Source organism: Carex rostrata, chromosome 18 (genome assembly GCF_964058835.1).
Source record: "Carex rostrata chromosome 18, lpCarRost1.2, whole genome shotgun sequence".
Lineage (NCBI taxonomy): Eukaryota > Viridiplantae > Streptophyta > Magnoliopsida > Poales > Cyperaceae > Carex > Carex rostrata.
Genome location: NC_135935.1, coordinates 1743496 through 1765597, shown reverse-complemented (window position 1 = coordinate 1765597; position 22102 = coordinate 1743496). Strand labels below are relative to the sequence as shown.

General features: G+C 31.2%; 2 protein-coding genes across 3 annotated transcripts; one reads left to right on the top strand and one right to left on the bottom strand.

Moving 5' to 3' along the window:
* The first annotated feature begins 131 nt into the window (after positions 1–131).
* LOC144569506 (uncharacterized) lies at positions 132–1361 on the top strand. Its single transcript, XM_078319886.1, has 3 exons — positions 132–320; positions 647–719; positions 938–1361. Exons 1-3 carry the CDS (start codon positions 259–261, stop codon positions 1151–1153), a joined length of 351 nt encoding a protein of 116 aa, XP_078176012.1. The 5' UTR covers positions 132–258; the 3' UTR covers positions 1154–1361.
* A 111-nt stretch (positions 1362–1472) lies between these two features.
* On the bottom strand, positions 1473–7295 carry LOC144569505 (glycolate oxidase 3-like). 2 transcript variants are annotated; one of them, XM_078319885.1, is made up of 12 exons: positions 7184–7295; positions 6790–6965; positions 4928–5052; positions 4768–4814; positions 4438–4515; positions 3955–4079; positions 3321–3387; positions 3169–3231; positions 2876–2945; positions 2500–2600; positions 2258–2362; positions 1473–1834 (listed from the first exon to the last, which is right to left on the bottom strand). In XM_078319885.1, exons 2-12 carry the CDS (start codon positions 6924–6926, stop codon positions 1646–1648), a joined length of 1107 nt encoding a protein of 368 aa, XP_078176011.1. In that variant the 5' UTR covers positions 6927–6965; positions 7184–7295; the 3' UTR covers positions 1473–1645. The 2 variants fall into 2 exon arrangements, with proteins under 2 accessions (XP_078176011.1, XP_078176010.1); XM_078319884.1 differs by lacking the exon at positions 7184–7295 and having other exon boundaries at positions 6790–7039.
* Positions 7296–22102: the final 14807 nt, after the last annotated feature.

The following is a 22102-nucleotide window of genomic DNA, read 5'->3' as shown; positions in this document are numbered from 1 at the left end:
GTTCAGTCCCTTTTATAGTGTCTATTTACAAAGGAGATTGCGACCCAAGATGCAAAGTATTTCTATGTATGGAAAGAATCACATGCCCAATTTCTCACATGAAAAACTTGCATTTCTCATGCTTTTCTCTGAATCTCTACCCTCACCAATTTGTACCAAATAATATGAATAAACTTCTAATCATACAAATAGGCCCTCATCTGCCGTAATTTTCAGTGTACAAGACATTGAGAGAGATACAGAGAGAGACAGAGAGACATGGAATATTGCAACACGGAGCTCTGTCTGAGTTCAAGCAGGAAAGCAGCATCATCTGGCGGGTATATAATTCTCGAATTAACTAAGATTTATAGATAAGAAGTTCAATAATTAGTTGTGTTCTTAAACCAGTTTCATTTAAACTTGTGTTCTTAGTTGGTGATATATACCATGGTGTGGCTTAAGCATCTAATGCCAGCAAATAGGATCAATACTATGCACAAAGCATTTTGGGTGTTTATGTCCATTTAGAATAATAAAGCATAGTGATGTCAAGTGCTTATAATATAGGCATTCTCAATTTTTTTTAGATTTTTTTCTAAAAAAATGTACTTCATGATGAGCAAATAGTTTAACTATGATGTTTCTTTTTATTTTGACAATGAAGGGCACAAGAAGAGAAGCCAATTACTATTATATACAGAGGCCGGATGTTCACTTGTGATGCAACTGAGATTCAGGTTTAAGCATTAACTTGGCTCTGAATTTTTTTCTTTTCAGAAGATTTTGTAATGGATCTTTTCAAATAGACAATAAAAGGGTACATTAAGAATAATTAGTTCCCCACCTAACAAGAGGAAAGAACAATTCCACATAATGATCAAGCATATGCTTGCTTACAACAGAGTACCACTTGTCCGGATGAAACCACAAATCATGAAAAAATTATAAGTTGCAGGCTAGAGAGATAATATGCAAAGCACAGCAAGAGATGGAAAAGATCTGCGAGGATCGTTTGAAAGAAAATGGAAGCAAAATTGAAAATGAAGATTTAATTGTTTCTCTGAAAGCAAACTCAGGCCTATCAATGAAGAGATCTCTACAAAGGTTTCTACTTCAAAGGAGAAGCATCAAAAGGCGCGCATTATTAGATGATAGTTCATCTAATTCTTAGTTCTTGTTGACGATTATTGTGCCAGTAGAGGTACCTATCATTACACAATGAAATTCACTGTATGTACATTTCTATAAAATCAAGACTTTGGTTATGTACGGCCTGAGAGGCTGGTACTGGATTGTACTTTACGGTACCAGTCAAATGTTTGATGTTACACGAGGAAGTTTAGAGAATAAAAAATATTCTTATATGGGGAAATATTAAATCAATGGGAACTTTTTCTTTTCTCTGGTAAAACCAAAAAAGTTAGCGGTACCAAGTGAAGGCTCTGGTCCCATATTGTACCTGCCAGAATGCACCAGAACACGAACCAAACTCAAAATTTAACAGTGCTCTCTATGTAATCATCAATGCTTAACAAAAGGTACACTTATTGGAAAGCACTTGACTAGGTACTACAAATACCAAAGTGCTTTAGTAAGCTCCGAACAAAGTTTATGAAAGATGCCATGCATACTCTCTCTCTCTCTCATATTAAAGGACACATATCTAGAGTCTGGAGAGACTGCGGCGAATCTTATCAGATTCAGTTAGCACACGGTCACGTGTAATATCCTCTAAAGAGGTGCAACCACTAAGAGCCATAGTCATCTCCAGTTCATTCCTAAGCATCTTTAGCACATTCTTTATTCCTGCCTCTCCATCCACTGCCAAGCCATAAAGCACAGGCCTACCAATCTGAAAAATCCACAAATCAAAATAGCAAGTTCTTATTGATTTTTACTTTAGCATCTTGTACATGATGTATATGTCTATTTTCTGGAGACCTGAATCCGACCGATAACAGATCAGACCCAAAAGATGGCAGAAATTAGATATGCTATTGAAGTTTAACTAATTATTCTAAGAATCCTAATTATTACCATTTTAGCTGGTTATTTAAGAAGAAAATGGACACTACATGGTTAAAAATATTTTATTCCTGAAGCAACTTCATATAGAACTAAAGTGAAATCCGCATTGAAATAGACCAGTCGTCATTACTGTTGCATATTTGGGTAATGTACTAATGTGCAAAAGTGAAATGAAGAGGATAAAGTAACCTGAATAATTATGTAATAAATAGAGGAAAAGAAGTAACCAATTCAAAACTGTACTTACAAATATGCCAGAAGCACCCAAGGCAATTGCTTTGAACACATCAGTTCCACGACGGACCCCACCATCAAGAAAAACAGGGACTATTCCATTTGCCTCTTTCACAACCTATATTCAAATCATTGTGCAGTTAGTAACCACTGATTGCTGGGATATGCTGTAGAAGTCAAAGTTACACTAGTTTTCTTCGATTTTCATGGAAAGTGAAATAAAAAAAAAATTAAGAATAGAAAAGTAAAGTTTACCTCTTCCAAGCAAGTAATGGTAGCAGGGCTATAGTCTAGCTGGCGTGCTCCATGGTTCGACACGATAATACCAGCAGCCCCGTATTCTATGGCCTTTCGGGCTGTTTGTAGATGCATAATGAAATATTAATCCAATCGCACTTGATTTTCTATAACTAATGCCATAAACAGGTTCTTCTGATTATACATGAAAGTTTGTTGTTCTTAAATTTATGTTTTTGATAAAACTTACAATGAAACCCTCGAAAGGTGGGATTTCATCCATTAGGACCATTACCATACAATATAGTGATCTTGGCAAAAAAAAACTGAGGTTGTGACATTATGTCAAAGGATTTTTCATTTTAGTTTGATGTTATAACTATTTAATACATACTGTCCTCAGCAGTCATAATTCCTTTGCATAATATTGGCAGAGAAGTAATTGTCTGCAGCCACTGCACATCCTATAGAATATAAGAAAACAGATATTTTCAATCTAGAAATAAATTTAAGCTGTGCTCATTATAATTTTACTCCTTTTAATCTTTTTAAGAACATAATTAAGAATAAAAAAAGGTAAGACATTGTCATTTCAAATGCATGAATGTAAATTCATCCGTGCAAACAACAAACCTAAAACTAAAAATTAATAAGTTAACTAATATTACATTTCGATTTTCAACACACCTTCCACGAGAGAGATTGGTCAACTTGGCCAGCAACATATGCAGCCAAACCAGAATCATTTGCCTAAAATGGCAGAAATTTGTGAATCAAGCATAACCCAGATTTTAGTTTAGAAACTATGAGAATTCAAGCTGAAAGATTACAATCTTAACCTTTTCCATCTTGCCAAGGTCAAGGTCCTCAAAGTTCTTCAGTGTTAAATTTGGTGGCAACGTGAACCTGAAAATAATACCAAATGGTAACTGATGCAACCGCTGATTCCAATAAATGCAAAATTAAACCTTAATTTAAAAAATTGAGAATAAGAGAGATAAATTTTTTATTGTTTTAAATAAGCTAAAGAAATATTTTATGTAGTCCCCAATCCCTCACCACCTAAACAACATCCAACTAATTTTGGTAACTTTGTTTTTTTTAAAGAACTAAAGTAAGCGTATATTGGCGCAATAGTGGAATGTGCATTGGTGTACTAAAGTGTGCATTGAGCAATAGTTTATTATGCATTTTAAGAATTCGAAAAACAATTCTCGAAGATCAAGACAGCTTTTAAAATGCATTTTGACTTGATCAAAATCACATGACAAGTGTCAACAGTTATGTGCTGAAATAGTTAAGTGTGCATCGATACTATAGGCAAGTGTGAAGCGATAACATAGATATACTGATATACATCAGCACAATAGCCAAGTGTGCATTTCAAGGTGCGTGAAAAGTTCATGGGATGTTTAGGGGGGGGGGAGTTCACAGGAGATGGTTATCAGTTTGTGAACTAAAAAAGAGCAATACTTATTCTTGATGTCAACTTCTCTCCGACCGAGACGTGGCGTATCAACAGTAAGTGCAATTGCCTTGTAACCAGCTTTCTCAGCCCTGCGTACCAGTTGCCTCACTATGTTCCTATCCTTGTACACCTACAAGTTCCGTACATAAACATATATAGTTGTTTAGAAAGGGACTAGGATTTAAATTAATATAAAAGCATCTAATAACTATGCTTTATTCAGGTACCAGTTGGAGTACTGATTGATTTAGAACATGATCAAAACAAAGGAAAGTAGCCTTGTCAGTATTGACTAGTACAAACTTGCATGTGCTGGTAAGGTACAGCTATTCTCTATAGTCTTTATATTCTAAACAGCATTTGTATTAATGGTGGGGTCTTTTGAAGTATGTTTTTTTTTGGAGTGGGTATCAAACTTAATTTACAAATTTGAATGAGAAAAAATAACACTACTAAATGAAGGAAATATATAATAGTCAGTGAATTACATAAAGCTGAAAGAAGCGAATGCCAGGCCCGGTTGCATTGACCTCTTCTACACTACAAGTTGCCCATGATGACAAGGTCTGAAATAGATAAGTAAGATTAAATAACTGACCGTGCATATAATAATTCCACATCAAATCAATAGATATATTAATGAATAAACATCTAAGTAGCTCTAACAAGTAGAGTACACATCAGCTTCAGTCAACATTAATTAAGGCCCCATTTCTAATCCAACTTCAAATATATTAATGAATCCTTACTTATTTGAGGGAAAGGTGGGAAAAAATTGTGTTCTTCTTTCATAAAATAAAAAAGGGAAAAAGCCAAACCATAATGGTTCCAGCAGAAGCTGCAGCCCTTGCAGTGGCAAGCTCACCTAAAGAATCCAAAGCAATTTTCTCAAGTTTTGGAGAAATAAAATTTGATTTTTCCCTCTATTCTTATTTTCCTCAAATTATTGAAAGAAGTAAAGTTTACAAATTTGCATACCATCAGGATGAGCCATTTTCTGCATTGCAGATGGTGCAATCATGATAGGCATTGAAATTTTGAAGCCGAGAACAGTCGTTGTCATGTCAATTTTTGTGACATCAACCAACACACGAGGCCGAAACCTATTCAAATTATACAGTTAAAATAAAATTTAGAAGTGATTATCTTTGATTTGGTGTTTTAGAGTTAGAGGAAAGCAACTTGATGAAGACAACGTTATTTCATCATAGTAGCGCATGATGTGATCAATTTGTAATTATATATATGAAAGTCATGGGACTTCTGGGAAAGGACGTGTGCTCTAAAACAAGAGGGGGGCTTGGGGATTATAGATATAGCAGACCAGAATGCGGCACTGCTAGTTAAGTGGCTATGAAAACTGCACAACGAAGAAAATGGTCTATGGGCGCAGACGCTCCTCCAATTACACGGTGTCTCACACCAAGCAGACTTGGGAATGCAGGGATCATACTTATTCAATATATCGACAGCTGGCTACTCGCCAACTGTCCTTCAAAAAAGAAAGTCATGTCCAAGACTTTTTGAGGAATTTGTCCAATGTAGTACAAGGTTAAGTGATTTTCTAACAATTAATATTTCATTAAACAATGTATCCATTTGTCGTTGTCCCTGTCTTTTAACTTGTTAGCGATTTTGGTTTGAACTTGAAATCCATATGAGTAGCTTTCACCAACATTTAGTGAGCTCTAAACCATTATTTTATTCTTTATCAAGAGAGAACAGATTAAAGGCAAGAAATATATAGAACTTTTTTTCCATACTGGTGAAGCGCTCTTTATGTTCCACAAGACCCCATAGCCAACAACTATTTAAGTGATTCTTGATCAGATACCATATACAAATTTACTATTTCTTTTGCCGTGTAGAAATTTATAGATCAGGTCACTGCAATGTGGGGTCACTGCAATGTGGGCCTAATATATTTTCAATTTGTGGTGCTGCAAATTGCTGCACAGGATGGTACGCATCCTATGCAGACTGAATATTTGGTTTTAACATTAGAATTTTGATCATTTTGTCATCTTTCATGTTAAACTGTCCACACGTGACACAAGAAAAATGAAAACAATAATAAAGAATGAGTGAGGCTACAGTACTATGCATAGTGCGGATTGATTCCCACTTGCACTATTTTATTAGATAGGTAGAAAATCACTTGATTTAATTCTAAATCATTCAAAAGCAGTGATTTTCTACATATCTAGAAAATTATAAAAAATAAATAAAAAAATGTAAAATTTAGTTTGCAAGTATTTCATATGAAAATCATGTTGATCGATTCTGATTGGCTATTTGGCTGATTTTGAAAATTAAGATATTGATCCGTAATACAGAACATTCCGCACTAAAATTTGAAAATATGAATTTATAGACACCAACTTAAAATATTGTAGGCACTAAACTTTGAAAATTCAGATTATCAAATTTTGACAAATGTTTGTCACCAATCAAGCTGTCTCTATCCTATATTCCTATATACTGAAGGGCATCTAAACAAAGTGACTCCAATATTCTAGAACCACCTTTTAGAAAAATGTAACCTTTTGATATGTCACGAGTCACGACTCACGAGCCCAAGAAATAACGAATAGCAAAATAGTCCACGCATTTATTTTGTAACACCCCCACAAGCTGGAATTTGATTCCAAGACTTGATATGATAGTTTTGTACTATTCTAAAAGTGCCAGGCTGGATAGCTGATAATTCATGCTATCTAAATGGATTTCATGAATTCATTCATACCTTGTATAGTTGTATGTACTTTTTTGTATTTAATTAATAATGAATTTAAGAAAGTAAGAAAGAAAAGAGAATACGTAATTAGAAATATGCTTACAAAATCCTTGAAAAGGCTTCTCTGTTTTCTTTGAGTGTCCATTGATCCTCTGCTCCGGCCGAATAGTAATCATACACCATTTTTGGCAACTTTTGCTTTGCCAATTCTTCATATTCGCAAACATTTGTTACCTCCATTTTTTTTCTCCCTTGATAGATTCTTTTGTCTCAAATCAACTGTTATAAGAAAAGGCTACCTAAGATATCACAAGCTCCAATACAATTATCAACAAAAGCAATAGAATGATTCTTGCGAATCAAGTCAACGCTGAACTGTACCGTTCTAAGACCAATAATCAATTTCCAAAAAAAAAAAGAGAGAGAGGGAATTTTGCTACCACCTAACAAGTTACAAAGCAAACTTGAGAAGTAAAAAGAAGAGAAAAGGAACTTACTTGGAAGGGGGGTTGAGAAGGGTGGAGAGCAGGGGAGGCCTATTTAAAGTGAGGTGGCCTGATGAAGTATGTAAATAAAAATTACTCGGAGACCATGTCAATGGACCAAGCCAATTAGAAATGAAATTTTGTTCGAAAATCATTTCTTTTACGAGGACGGTTCAAATGCCTCCATTTTTTAAAACTTTAATAATTCAAGATTTAAAACTTAAAAGTCAAAATAAACCGTTAGATGTGATCTATATTATTTTCTCTATATGCTCATAAAAAATTATCACATTTCAATTTTGTTTTTATGTGAATCAATAAGTTCAAAAATCAATGTCTATAAATCATCCAAATTAGTGCATTTTTTACAAGCTCTTGATGACAATCAAAATAAAATTGAAATGTCATAATTTTTTACATGTGCATAGATAAAATGATGTAGATCATATCCGATGGTTTTATTTTGATTTTTAAGTTTTAAATTTTCAATTATTAAAGTTTTAAAAAATAGAGACATGGTGGAGACAAAAAATGGAGGCATTTGAACCCTCCTCTTCTTTTGTTGGGTTTTAGAATAGAAGTTCTGGCTGCTCTGTATTTTATCTTGTCTTTTTTTTTGTTGGTTAATTGGGAAGGTCATGTCAGTTACCACCTTAAAATATATGGATCCCTTTTTTTTTTGTACGCAAACACAAGCCCGTGCCCCGTGCCCAGTGGGATGATACAAAAAGCAGGATCAAACCTCAGATTTCACGAGGGATCTAATCCGAATCTTTCATTATTAATTACCTACGAATTTTAAAGAGACTTGTGGTTTTAGACACATTCAAATTTATTATCTCATCCTCTCTTGCACAGCACCACTTCTATCGATTTTTGTGTTTGGATGAAGGCTTAGGTTAATGAGATAGTGAACTAACTCAAATAATTTGAGATAGTAGAATAGCATACTAAATTCACAAAAAATAGACAAAAAATAGTTTCTTTTTGCTAATTCAAACACATCAAAACGTAAAATAGTAGTTTGAAATAATCGCTAACCTGAATTAGCATTATTATTTGCCTCATCCAAACGCACCCTCGTGCGAAGAGCCCTTGATTTTTTTTTTTTTTTTTTTTTTTTTTGACAGTGAAGAGCCCTCGATTCACATCCTCTCTAGTGACGCGAATTTTGATATAAATAAAGAGGAGGGTTCAAATGTCTTAATTTTTTGTGTCTTCATCATACCTTTATTTTTAAAATATTAATAACTCAAAATTTAAATTATAAATATCAAAATAAAACCGTTATATGTGATCTATGTTATTTTCTTTATGTGCTTATAAAAATTTATCACATATTAATTTGAGGAGAGTTCCAATGCCTCCATTTTTTGTTCCTCCATTATACCTCCATTTTTAAAAACTTTAATAACTCAAAATTTAAAAATTAAAAGTCAAAATAAAACCGTTGGATATGATCTACATCATTTTATTTATGCATGTGTAAAAAATTATGGCATTTCAACTTTGTTTTGGTTGTCATCAAGAGCTTGTAAAAACGTACTATTGTGGATAATTTATAGACGTTGATTTTTCAACTTATTGATTCACATAAAAAGAAAACCAAAATGTGATAAATTTTCTTGGACACATAGATAAAATAGCATAGATCACATCTAACGGTTTATTTTGAAGTTTATGATTTAAATTTTGAGTTATTAACGTTTTAAAAATAGAGGCATGATGGAGGCACAAAAAATGAAGGCATTTGATCCCTCCTCTATTAATTTTGTTTATATGTGAATCGATAAATTAAAAAATCAACGTTTAGAAATTATTCACATTAGTATGTTTTTACAAGCTCTTGATAACAATTAAAAAAAAGTTAAAATGTCATAATTTTTTACTTGTGCATAGATAAAATGATATAGATCATATCTAATGGTTTTATTTTCTACTTTTAAGCTTTAAATTTGAGTTATTAAAATTAAAAAAAATGAAAGTGCACATAAATGGTTCCAGATACAGTGCAGGTGGCATTGCGTTGGAGCGAATGTAAATCCATCTCCGAAGAGACAAAGGCCATGTTTGGTTGTGGAGTAAGAGGTGGAGTAAACCCCTTACTCCACGCTTAAGGAGCCAAATCAGGAGTAACATAGGCGGTTTCAAATGGAATAAGATTTGAGCTAAACCGGAGTAACTTGCACCACCTAAAGAGGTGGTTTAGCTTACTCCACCAAACATGATTAACTTACTCCGGTTTAGCTTGGAGTAAGAAATTTAATCCGGCTTAACTTTACTTCACAACCAAACATGACCAAAAAGAATATGAGTTGGATCGAGTCGGATCAATTATTTTAAACAGATCAAATCCGACTCAATTCTATACGGGTTGAGAGTATCTAGATCGGACCCAATCCAGATATGTCATGGCTCAACCCGATCCAACCCAATTAAATTAAAAAATAATATTAAATATAATAAAGGCTTTAAAATTTAAATTGTATATTGTAGTTGTAATAGAATTTCGGGCGCTATAAAAACTTTTATTTCTTTATTAATACAATCGTTGGTTGGACAGCTCGCCCGGCAACCTTCACAAAACAAAAACCTATAAGCATTAATTTAATATTTTTTTAGGGAAACTAAATTATATAAAAAAAAATTTAATTCAATTAAATTTTAATACACCTTACTAAAAAAAATTATAATAGTAAATATGGCTAAGCATTTCTAACCGTGTGTACGTCATAATCCGTGGTGTGGTGGTCAGTCATACACCCAAAAATTTTATTTGTAGCACAAAAAAAAAATGATAAACCAAAACACTCTAGATTTGGGGATTTTCATATTTATCCGAGCCGCACAGTCAATCTGCGACTAATTTATGGGGGGCGCAAATTGACTTAGAGTCCCCAAAAGCATAAAAAAAAAATGCATTTTAATATTGAATGTATTTAAATTTTTGGGACCTCTAAGTCAATATGCGTCCCCCCCCCCCCTCTAATAAATGAGAAGCAGATTGGCTGTGTGACCCAAATAAATGTGGAGATCCTCAAATCTAGGATGTTTTGGTTTATTTTTATTTCATTGTGGTATTTTAAAAAAATTTGGGTCATATACTAACGGCCATGTTTTTACAAATTCAACAAAGCTCTGTTCAGCCGCATTACCGTTCTCGTGGGTGTCAGACCAGAAGATGGTCATGAGTGGAATATTCTTGACCAAATAGCAGTATGGTGGTGGGATTTGGGAATGGGATGCAATTTTGAATATAGATTTCAAAAAAACGTACGATAAAATAAATTGGGAATACTTGGTAGAGGTACTTCACACTAGAAACTTTGGAAGTAGATGGATACAATGGATCTCTAATTGGTTATCTAGCTCCCAATTATGCCTTACAATTAATAGGGAACTCACGGGATATTTTTATTGTAAAAGAGGCGTTAGACAAGGGGATCTGTTATCCCCCTTCTTGTATATATTAGCGGCTGATACACTTAGCAAGATTTTTAACAAAGGGCGAAGAGCGCAAAGTATTCAGGGGTTAGGCCCTCCTTATGTTGATAACTTTGCCCATACCAATTGCCACTATGCGGACGATATCATTCTTTTCTTGGCTGCCACCGAGGAGAATGTAGAGTCTGCATGGTAGGCAATGATTGGTTTTGAGGCCTTGTCTGGTATTAGAATGAACCTTGAAAAAACTGAAATATACCCTCTGAACATTGACCCCAGTGCCTCTACTCTTAACCATACATTCGGATGTAGATGGGGGAAATTCCCAATTAAGTATTTAGGTTTACCTTTGCATAAACAGAAACTCACAGTGGTTGATTGGCAATTCTTAGTTGATAAAATAGAAGCTAGATTACCTAGTTGGCAAAGTCAACTCTTATCAATAGGAGGTAGGGTTACTTTAATAAATTCGGTGCTTTCTTCAATACCTTTGTATGCTCTATCTGTTTACCAAATACCACTTACTGTTATATTTAAAATAGATAAAATTAGGCGTAGATTCTTATGGCAAGGTTCTGAAAAAAAAAAAATGCTCCAGTGGCATAGGAGAACATCTGTATAGCCAGACATTTTGGTGGTATGGGGATATTAGATCTTAAGGAAATGAACATCTCTTTATTGTTAAAATGGTGGTGGAAATTGAAAAATGACACGTACTTGGGTACGTGGAAGGATCTGATAATTTACAAATACATTACACATCATCATACTCCATCTTCCTTTTGGCAAACATTATGTAGTTTAGAACAATTAGGATCTATTAGTGTTAGGTACATACCAGGTCTCTCATCTAATTGTAGTTTCTGGAATGATATTTGGTACTTAAATTGCTCTTTAGCTGCTCGATATCCCATTATATATAAAAAATGTACAAATAAACATGTGTTGCTTAGGGAGGTTATCGAAACACAAGGTTTGGTAGTCTCATTTAGAAGGAGCTTGGAAGGGTTTGACATTATGGAATGGGCTGAAATTCTGCATATTATTAGCATTCAGTCCTTCACATCCAATTCTGACTCTTTGATATGGAGATGGGACCACACAGGGAAGTTTACTACCAAATCTTTGTACAATTTTTTGAATTATAGAGGTGTAAATCCAGCCATACCAGCCCTGATGTGGTGGACTTTACCAATTCCACCCAAAATTCGAGTATTCATGTGGTTGGTAACACGTAATTCTATCCTCACTAAAGACAACTTGCTGATTAGAGGTTGGGTTGGTCCTTTGAAATATCAATTTTGTAACCACGATGAAACCATTGACCATTTGTTCTTGAATTGTACACTAGCACAACGGGTGTGGTTTTGGCTTGGTAAAAGCCAAGATTACATGCAACAATGGTATACTTGAGATGACATCATAAACTTTGCATTATCTATGTCTACCATCCAAAGACAAGAGTTTCTCTTAGTGGTAAGTGTGGTGTGTTGGACCATATGGAAACATCGAAATGAGAGATGTTTTGATCATTACCAGGTAAAAACAGCTAGATCCGTTATTTTTCTAATCAAATTTTTACTGTGTTATTGGGTAGGGAATACCTCCACGGCAGTGCAAAGGGAAGTGGATGCTTGGCTGCCACTTATGGAGGATGCAATACCTTTAGCTCAGTTCATGCCGATGGAGATGGTGGCGTACCAGCCACTTGAGTATACCCCGCCGATATGAAGCCCCCATACCACTCAATTTTGAACCTAACTCTCCTTAGCCCCTTAAAGTGTGGCTTAGTCATAGCTTATCTAGATTACTTTTGGTCAATAGACTCCTCTTTAGTTTGGTATTTGACTTGCTTGTTATGCTTGTTATACTGTTGTTGGATTGTATCTTTACTGTTTTGCTTTGCTGGCATATTGCATGGGTTGAAGTACATCTGTTGGTACTTCGGTATTAAACTAGTAATGTAAGCTATTTTCAGTTCAATGGAATGGGCCTTTGGCCTTTTTTTTAAAAAAATAAATAAATAAATTTGAATGTGTCGAGGCGGAGCCATATATGCGAGTATGCGAGGGACTATTTTGAATAAAACTCATTATTATTAATTATTTTTCATTTAAATTTAAAGTTTCGAAAGACTAAAATTTTCTTAGAAGAACCAACTACTGTATAAGCATGGTGATCTGCATTTTTTTTCCTAAATGGTAGAACAATCACCTACTAGCCTACTAGTGTGAATTTTATTAAAATAATACAATTTTATTTCATTACTTGTTAACTTTCATTGCCATTGAACCATTAATTTAACATAAACGATTATATATTTCGCCTCTACGGAAGAAGTATGTTTAATTTATTTGAAAAAACTCATATGTCGTGATTAATGAAAGTTCTTATTTCAAAAATAAAAATTTGCATTGCCGATATTTGGTAAGTTAAATTTGTATAATGTATAATGGGCTTTAGATCTGTTTCTGGAGTCTCGTAAAAAAAATGAAAAGAGAAAAGTGGGCTTCTAATATTGTAAGCAAATTCCCAGCATATATCTCTTTTCTCCTTCAAAAGATTATGCAAAAAGACAGAAAGGAGGCAGAGATTTACTTAATTAATTATTAGCAGCTATAATCTATGATTTATTCGAATCAAGGGGTTATTTAAATGTCACACAAGAACAAGTACTGGACCCACGAGGTTGATTTTTTAATAGAGTACAAACTAAATAAAGCACAAGTTGCGACCTAGGTCTCCCAATGATGAGTGATGTTCTTCTCTTTCTTAATTAAATAATAGCAGAATTTAACAAAAAAAAAAAAAATCAATTGTGGAGTTTTAAAGAAACGGGAGAAAATAATATTAATTACTTACCGCGCTCACGCTTGTGAGTTGTGCCTTGAAGTAATAAAGATTCTCCAACTCTTTATTTTCACATTAGATGTGCAAATAAGTGTTGTTTCTAATGGTATCTAGAAAGAGGGTGAATATTGTGATTTTTAATATGTATAAAAACTTTTCAATTTGCTTTTTTAATCTAAAAATTTTCAAGTGTGAATAAAATAAACATAAGAGTTAAGAGACACTTGACACAGTATATGTTTACGGAGTTCGGTTTGATATGTCTATATCTCCGGAGGCTTTCGACATTTTTTATGACATGTCTTTCTTTACTCAATGAAAAATGAATACAAAGTTGAACCGGTGAATCCTTACAAACTTTGAAAAGTCACATGGCTCAAGATGCGAGCACTAAAGACTCTAGTGTTCATATATTCAAGAGATCTCACACAAATCATTGTAATCCTAATAGATCGAGTATGGTGGAATAGAAATAAGATTGTTGTAAATTTGTTGAAGTTTAAAGCACAAGCAACAATAGTAGAAGCTAAGTCTAGTAGAAAACTGTGTTTTTGAAATTGGAGGTGGCTAGGATTGATAATGAAAATCTAAGATTTGTTTCTATTTATAGGGAGAGAAACAAATCTTGGTATCTGACAATAACTGTTACTTCAAACGTTATCACAACTGTTACAACGACTGAATGTAATGGTTGTCACTGGTGATTTTTTTGAAAAACATTATGTGAAATTTATTTTGCAATTGATCAATTTAATTTAACTGTTACAACAGTTGTCCTCAGACAACTCAATCTCAAGTTTATTTTACCAATTTTATATTACAATTATTTTGAGATATGTCCTCTTGATGCATTCTTTGGTTCATCCTTAATTTACCTAGCAACTTATAGCGTCATGAACCTGCACAATAACTTAAAACAATAAACTGTAAAATTCAACAATTATATATTTTGCAAATCTAATCAAATAGAGTAAATAGATAATTGCTTACAACAATAATAAGTATGTTTTGTTTTGATGATTTTTTTTAAAGTATTATGAAGAATAGAACTAAGGTATTCTTAAGCTCACAATGTACTTTGTTTAAGTTCAAAATTTATTGAATTGACTTGAAATGACAAATTTAAATTATTGAAACTGGTCTACTTTGTAAACAACGCGTTTACATGTTAGATTTTTAGATTTTTAAATTAGTTTAGTTTAAAGTCAATTAGTCAAAACATAACAAATATTTTTAATTAACTTATAAATATTCTTTATAGCTTACTATTATATTAAGTTAATTTAAAAATCTATAAATTTGATATGTAAATTTATCATTTGTAAAGTTTATTGGTTTCAATGATTTTGATTTGTTTGTTTGAAGTTATTTTGATATGTTTTGGAGTTAAATTCACCAAAATAAATATAGTGAGAGCACCCTAGAATACATGTTTCACATGTGAAGTACTGATAATTTAAGTACTTTGAAAATAGAATACATCAATCGAAAGAGGTATAAACATATTAAAAAATGAGGTAAAATAAAATAAAAATTTCCAGTAGACGAATTAAAGTTTAAACATATTCATTAATTCTTTACGATTAAGTAAAGTAAGGTCAAAAAGAAAGATAATATTAAAGTAAGGTCAAAACATATTCATTAATTCATTAATTCTTTATGATTAAGTAAAAGATCACCATGTATTCATGTCGTCAAAGATTTGTACAGATTACAAGGAAGATTAAGTAACAAATTATCATAAACATTGGTACATGTAAATTATAAAAAAAATATTTAAACACACATACCAGTTAGTATTTGATACTAGAGAATTATATGCATCAAACTATTATGGATAGGAGGATATTTAAATTAATTTAATTTAATAATAGATAATCAATAATTCGGCAATAGGAGATTAAATAAGGAGATTTTAGCCCTAATTAGGTGGAGTAATTTTACCTTACCTGTCAAGGTGAAGTAAATTTTTCGTTGTGGGTATTTATTTAACTTATTCCACCTTAATCTACGTACTCTAGCTGGTTACTAACATTGTACACAAGTACATTTGATTTTTTTTTATATTTAATATTACTATCATCAGTTCATGTACTCCACTGCCATTAAACTCTACAATAAAATAATTTAATATTTGATTCATTTGTACTTTACTTCACATATTAAATATATGCCATTAAACACTACTAGACCTCAGAAGAAAAAACAAATTACGGACTTCTAGACGTATTTGTAGCACAAAGAAAAAACAAAACAAAAAACAAAAACAAAAGACTCTAGATTTGAGGGATTTCTATATTTATTCGGACCGCACAGCCAATCTGCGGCCCATTTATGGGAAGGTGCAGATTGCCTTAGAGGTTTCCCAAAGCACAAAAAATGTACGATAATATTAAATATATTTAAATTTTGAGGGCCTCTAAGCAATGTGAAAATTACTTTTCAAGAGTAAGAATTAAAAACCTGTGCTTCACTAGGGAATTTCTGTAGGTGTGAGATGATAGAATTAACAATGTGAAGATTGCTTGAATTTAGAATGTATCTAGAAAGAAGGATTTAAAGACCAAGTCATCCTGATGGTATTGTAGTTAAAAACACTCTTTAAGCAAAAAAGCAAATTAAATTTGTATTCAGTGTAAAGAAATTATGAACTTAATTTATGCAGTCAAGTTAATTAACTTTAAATTCAATTAAGTTATTCAACTAAACAAGTTAATAAATTATCTTATTAATTTACACAAATATCTTAAGTGTGCTTTTTGGGTGCATTTGGATTGCTAAAGAAATAATACAAAAATTGTGCTATTCAGATTCATTAGTGTGTAAGAATAATGCGAGAAAATTCCTAATCCAACATTAGTTTTAATATTGTGCTATTTAAAATGGTGCAATTATTTTTTTAATTATAATCCTAAATAGTGTTAATATGAAGAGTGCTAATTTCCTAAAAAAAGGGTTGAGTTAGCGGAACAACACTAATCGAATGTTCTTCTTAAAAGAGAAAAATATGTTCGCGGATTTGATCCAAATAGAATAATAACCCTATTTTCATTTTAGTATTATTGATTATATATTTTTGAAACGTTTGTAGTTTATAAGGCTAAAGCACTTATCACAGAAATAAATTGATTAAAGAGTTAAATTCTGCTTACCTTTTATCTCTTCCACCCATCAGATCGCCGAGACAATGCAAAGTTTACTAATTTCCCTTTCCAACTACATAAGGCCCAAATTAAAATCTGAATTTGAATTTCAAAATTTGAAAGACAATATCATATTCTCATCTACACAAGGCCCAAATTAAAATCTGGGCCGTTCCTGGGAAATGTTTTCTGAATTCTACAGCACTTTTGATTACTTTTTCAGAACGGAGTATCATATTTTACGATCATTTGAATTCAAATTCGAATGTGGTCACTTCAGAAACAATGATATAACTGAAGGTCTTAAAACAATGTTATTTTTTGTTTGCAATAAAGCCCACAAAAATGTAGGCTTTTTTTGAACCATGATATAACAGTACTTGGGCCAAGACAAATGTCAGAAGTGGTTTTCGCTAATAAACTTTTTATTTCCGAAATTATGTAAACTCCAGATCTCTTATATGCATTCTGGGGTTTGCCAATTATAAAGCTTTACTTCACCTCAAAAAAAAAAAAAATTATAAAGCTTTACTTTTTATTTATTTTTTCTTTTTGTGTGGTACTTAGTGCAACTGTGCAAGTGCAAATCTATGCGGGAAAGTCAACTATCTATTTCCATTTTTCTATGTTCTTTTTTTTTTTGTTGAAATAGCACGTTAACTTTATGCGTCCAGTTTCTGTAATTTTGTATTGCTTACATGTGAATGATACGTCGTGTTTTTAAATTTTTATGTGACTAATTTCATGTGTAGTGTGTGTTGATGCAAATTTTTATTTACATAGTGGTATGGTTAGAGCATTTACATCCCTAAAATTCAAAAGAATTTCTAAATAACTGTTAACTACTTTTTAGAAATCATGGTCTTTAAAGTTTCTAACTCTCACATCTCTGAAACTCATTTTAGAGTTTCTATTAAGCCACGTCAGCAACAAATTAAAAAGGAGAAACAATTTGAACCAATCATTTGGCCAACATAGAGTTTATAAACAGTTTCTTAATAAGAAACTTTCCTGCGTAGTTTCTAAACTAGTATCATACCCGTGCGTTGCAACGGGGATATATTATAAGAAACAAATATATCAATGAAAATAATAATTATCTAAAAATTAAGACACATGTTAATAGAAAATTTATATGATTTTATATTTTTAATTAACTTTAATTGTGATCTCTAATAACAATTTGATGATGTGATTATTCTTTATTTTTAAGTACCAATAATATCAAATAATAGCTCGATTCGAATCTAATATTAAATATCATACAACAATTCAATATCGACATATAATATGATATAAAAAAACATAAATAAAAAGTGTTATCATGTGTATGTATAGGATATATATATACACACATATTATAAGAGAAATATATACTTACACACATTCCAATTTTGTATTCTTCTTCTTCTTCTTTGTTTCTAATTTAGAATACACACACACACACATTGATATATTATATATTGAAAATATATTTTAAATTGCCCACACCAATATTTATAGAAACAAAGAAAGAGAAAAAAAGAAATAAAAAAAAATTGATTTTCATTATGATCCGTATAGAAACGAAGAAGAAGTAAGGAAACAAAGAATAAGAAAATGGAATGTGGAGTCTTCTCAATTGAAGAGAAGAAATATAGAAACAAAAAAAATAAGAAAATGAATAAATATATCGCTAAATTTCATAATTTTGTTCAATTTTAATTGTAACACATCGTGTGACAGCACATGTGGTGAGTATACTTTTAACTAAATTTAGACTTTTATACATAAAATAGATGCATTTAATCAAAAGAAGACAAATTATTTAATTGGAGGGCTGAGATCAAATCCAAAGTTTCATCTTTCAATCGTAGCCGTTGGCAGATCGGACATCCAACGTGCTTAATAATATAATGGAGATAAGAAACCCTCTCATATCCCTGAAACTAGATTAGAAACTACCACGTTAGATTAGAAACTCTAATAGTTTCAGAGATGTAGATGCTCTTAGTAGCAGAGCCACATTGAGTCAAGAATAGACAATTATTTATTTCTAAATTTGAAAACCTGATATATGTGTATAATCAGATTGTTTTCTATCTCATAGTATGAATTGAATACTTCACAGTAGTGCGTAATCCAATAATTGTATAGTAAAATATATTATTTACTAATAAAAATTCTGACTACATATCTAAGTGTGATTCCAAAGTACTAATAACGTGCATATTCCAACTTTATAATGTTCAACAAGTCACCATTAGTCGCGACATGTTCACGTGGCCAAATTAACACCCATTAGCAGGAAAGCATTATCCAATATTAATAACACTTTTTGTCGGGTTGTCAAAAAAAAAATATATATATATATATATATTAATAACACTTTTGATAATAACACTTTGAAATTGAGAGGTATGTGGAAAAGTATTTAGAAGCAAAGGAAGCTTTATTTAAAAATTGGCCACCAAGATGTCAAAAGTCCAAACTGAAATATAAACTAACGCAAAACTATATGACACCTTCAAATTAGAAAACAATATAAGTTTAGGGTGGAGATTTATTGACAACTAATTAGTTTCATAATAATAACAAAATGTTAGAAATAATAGTTATTAATAATAAGATACTAATTATATAATATTAATATATTAATAATAACTATAAAATATTATTATATTATTATAATAATTATTTAATATATTAACAATATAACATATTAATTATATAGTTATATATCGTTAATAAGATACTAATTACACAATATTAATATATTACAATATTATATAATAATTATTTAATATATTAACAATATAACATAATAATTGTATAATTATTTATTAATAATAATTATTAATAAAAGGATATTAATTATATAATATTATTATAATTATTATTTAATATATTAACAATATAAGATATTAATTATATAATTATATACTAATAATAATTATTAATAATAATATACTAATTATATACAAATAAAATATTATTATAATCATTCAAATTAGGCCACGAGGTGGAATAAAAATTAAACCACCATATGAGGTGGTTTAATTTAGGCCGGTCTAAAGATTGACTTAAGTGATCTTAGTCCGGCTCAATTAAAGCACGTTTGGTGGAATAACGAAGCATAAACTCCTTATTTCACCTTTTAGGCCACAACCAAACATGGTAGTGCTTTATTCATTGGTGATAATGTTTTTTCTTAAAAATCTGGTAGAAGCTACCAGTGGTGAGTGTGGGGATTTTTCATAATTTGTCTTTTACATTCATAATTCATTATTCCAAGTTTAAACAATCACTTAAGAACCATTGATTTGTTTGTGAGACATGCACACGAAAAATTAAAAATTCTTTTGAATTCCTTTCGTACAAGCATGGCCAAAATAATGAAGAAATAAATGCATTATTTATTTGTTCATTATTCTATCTTTTAATTTTGTCTCAAATGCACTGAAAAAAAATTATTGTGTTATGTCCATTGCATCTGCAGTCAATAGTTCAGATCGTGTGAACAACTTGTAAGAAAAAATGGGCAATTTTATGTATACTCTTTAAAAAAATTGAAATTACATATCCCCCTCTAAAATTCATAATAACATATTTATCCTTCTATATTTTTCAAAAGTCACAAATTTATTCAATTTATTGTCATTTCTATTAAAACTCATTTAAAATTAAAATACTCATTTCACCCTTTACTAAAAAATACAAATATTGAACATGTTTCAGCTTTCTAATTGGTCGCTTATAAGGGCAAATTGTTTATTTTCTTACTCATGACGCACCGAAATTTTTATAAATGCCCAAAAAAATAATGAAATTAAGGAATATACCCCGGTTTGTAAAGAATTTTGAAATCTACCCTATCCGGTTACCCAATAACCGGAATAGGCCCTTCTTTCCGTCACCCAATTTCCGGATTTATTACTTTGGTCCGGTTAATGGTTAACTGGAAAGAATTTAAAATTCATAAGGTCCGGTTGATGGTTTACCGGATTTGTAGATTTTGCTTCTTCTTTTTTAACATATTTTTTTTATTTGTTGTATTAAAATATTAGAAATGTTGAATATATTTCTTTGAAAATAGATGAAATACAATATAATTTGATTTATTAGAAAGACTGCAACAAATAACCCTGATCAACATTTTTCAGGCCAGATTTTTCGCGGCTGTAAGAAAAATTAATATATTTCTTTATGTGTTATTGGAAAAAAAATAAAAATGCCTATATTTTGAGTTATTGATCCCGGTTCAAAAGTGACTTCTAGGAATTCAGAAAATATTGTGATCCTTCTAGTACATTTAATTTATAAAAAGTTGTATCTATTTTGAGAATTCTTTTTGAATAACAATCATTAAATAACTAAAAAAAATTATTTTTTTCAAAAATAGATACAACTTTTTATAAATTAAATGCACTAGAAGCATGACAATATTTTCTGGATTTACCTAGAAGTGACTTTTGAACCGGGATCAATAACTCACAATCCAAGCATTTATATTTTTTCCAATATCACATAAAGAAATATATTAATTTTTCTTACAGCCGCGAAAAATATTGATCCGGGTTATTTGTTGCAATCTTTCTAATAAATCAAATTATATTGTATTCCATCTATTTTCAAAAAAAAATATTCAACATTTCTAATATTTTAATACAACAAATAAAAAAAAATTGTTTAAAAAAAAGCAAAATCTACAAAACCAGTAAACCATCAACCGGACCTTATGAATTTCAAATTCTTTTCGGTTAACCATTAACCGGACCAAAGTAATAAATCCGGGAATTGGGTGACCAGAAAGAAGGGCTTATTTTGGTTATTGGGTAACCGGATAGGGTAGATTTCGAAATTCTTTACAAACCAGGGTAGATTCCGTAATTTCATCATTTTTTTTGGGCATTTATAAAAATTTCGTACAAAAGCGCACTTCTAAATGTCATTATGTATGCACATCAAGCAGAGAAATTAATCATATGCTACTGAAATCAACCAATTAGAAGACTAAACATATATCTTATATAAACTACATATTTTTATATTTTATAAAGGGTAAAATGTGTACATTTTAAAATTCTTTGAATAAAGATGCAATAAATTGGTACATTTGAGAAAGATAAATATGATATTATAAATTTTAGAGGTGAGAATACCTGTTTCAAATTTTTTATGGATACACATGAAATTCACCCCCCCCCCCCCCCCCCCCCCCCCCAAAAAAAAAAAAAAAGATGTTCTAGCATCCTGTGGCTGCACAATTTCGTGCAGTAACTTGGTATCTCGACGTGTTTAATTAACACCAACAAAAGAAATTTTGATTTCTTTTCAAAATTAAGAAACTTCATATATAGAATTATTGGATAAGTGTGAGTTCTAAATATCTAAATTAACTCAGTAAATTGTAAGTAGAACTATATATGCAGTGTTTAAAATACCATTTACCAAAGTGCATAAATTAAGCGTGCTGAAGTAGGTAAGTGGCATGTCAGATGTCACACTCCACTAA

Excerpts from the sequence above, each read along its gene's own strand:
- LOC144569506 (XM_078319886.1), top strand. The coding sequence starts at position 259 with ATGGAATATTGCAACACGGAGCTCTGTCTGAGTTCAAGCAGGAAAGCA. Across the intron at positions 321-646 it reads AAAGCAGCATCATCTGGCGG|GGCACAAGAAGAGAAGCCAA; the intron begins GTATATAATTCT and ends TTGACAATGAAG. Across the intron at positions 720-937 it reads GTGATGCAACTGAGATTCAG|GCTAGAGAGATAATATGCAA; the intron begins GTTTAAGCATTA and ends TATAAGTTGCAG.
- LOC144569505 (XM_078319885.1), bottom strand. The coding sequence starts at position 6,926 with ATGGAGGTAACAAATGTTTGCGAATATGAAGAATTGGCAAAGCAAAAG. Across the intron at positions 4,516-4,767 it reads CTTCTGCTGGAACCATTATG|ACCTTGTCATCATGGGCAAC; the intron begins GTTTGGCTTTTT and ends TATCTATTTCAG. Across the intron at positions 1,835-2,257 it reads TGGGTGCTTCTGGCATATTT|ATTGGTAGGCCTGTGCTTTA; the intron begins GTAAGTACAGTT and ends TGGATTTTTCAG.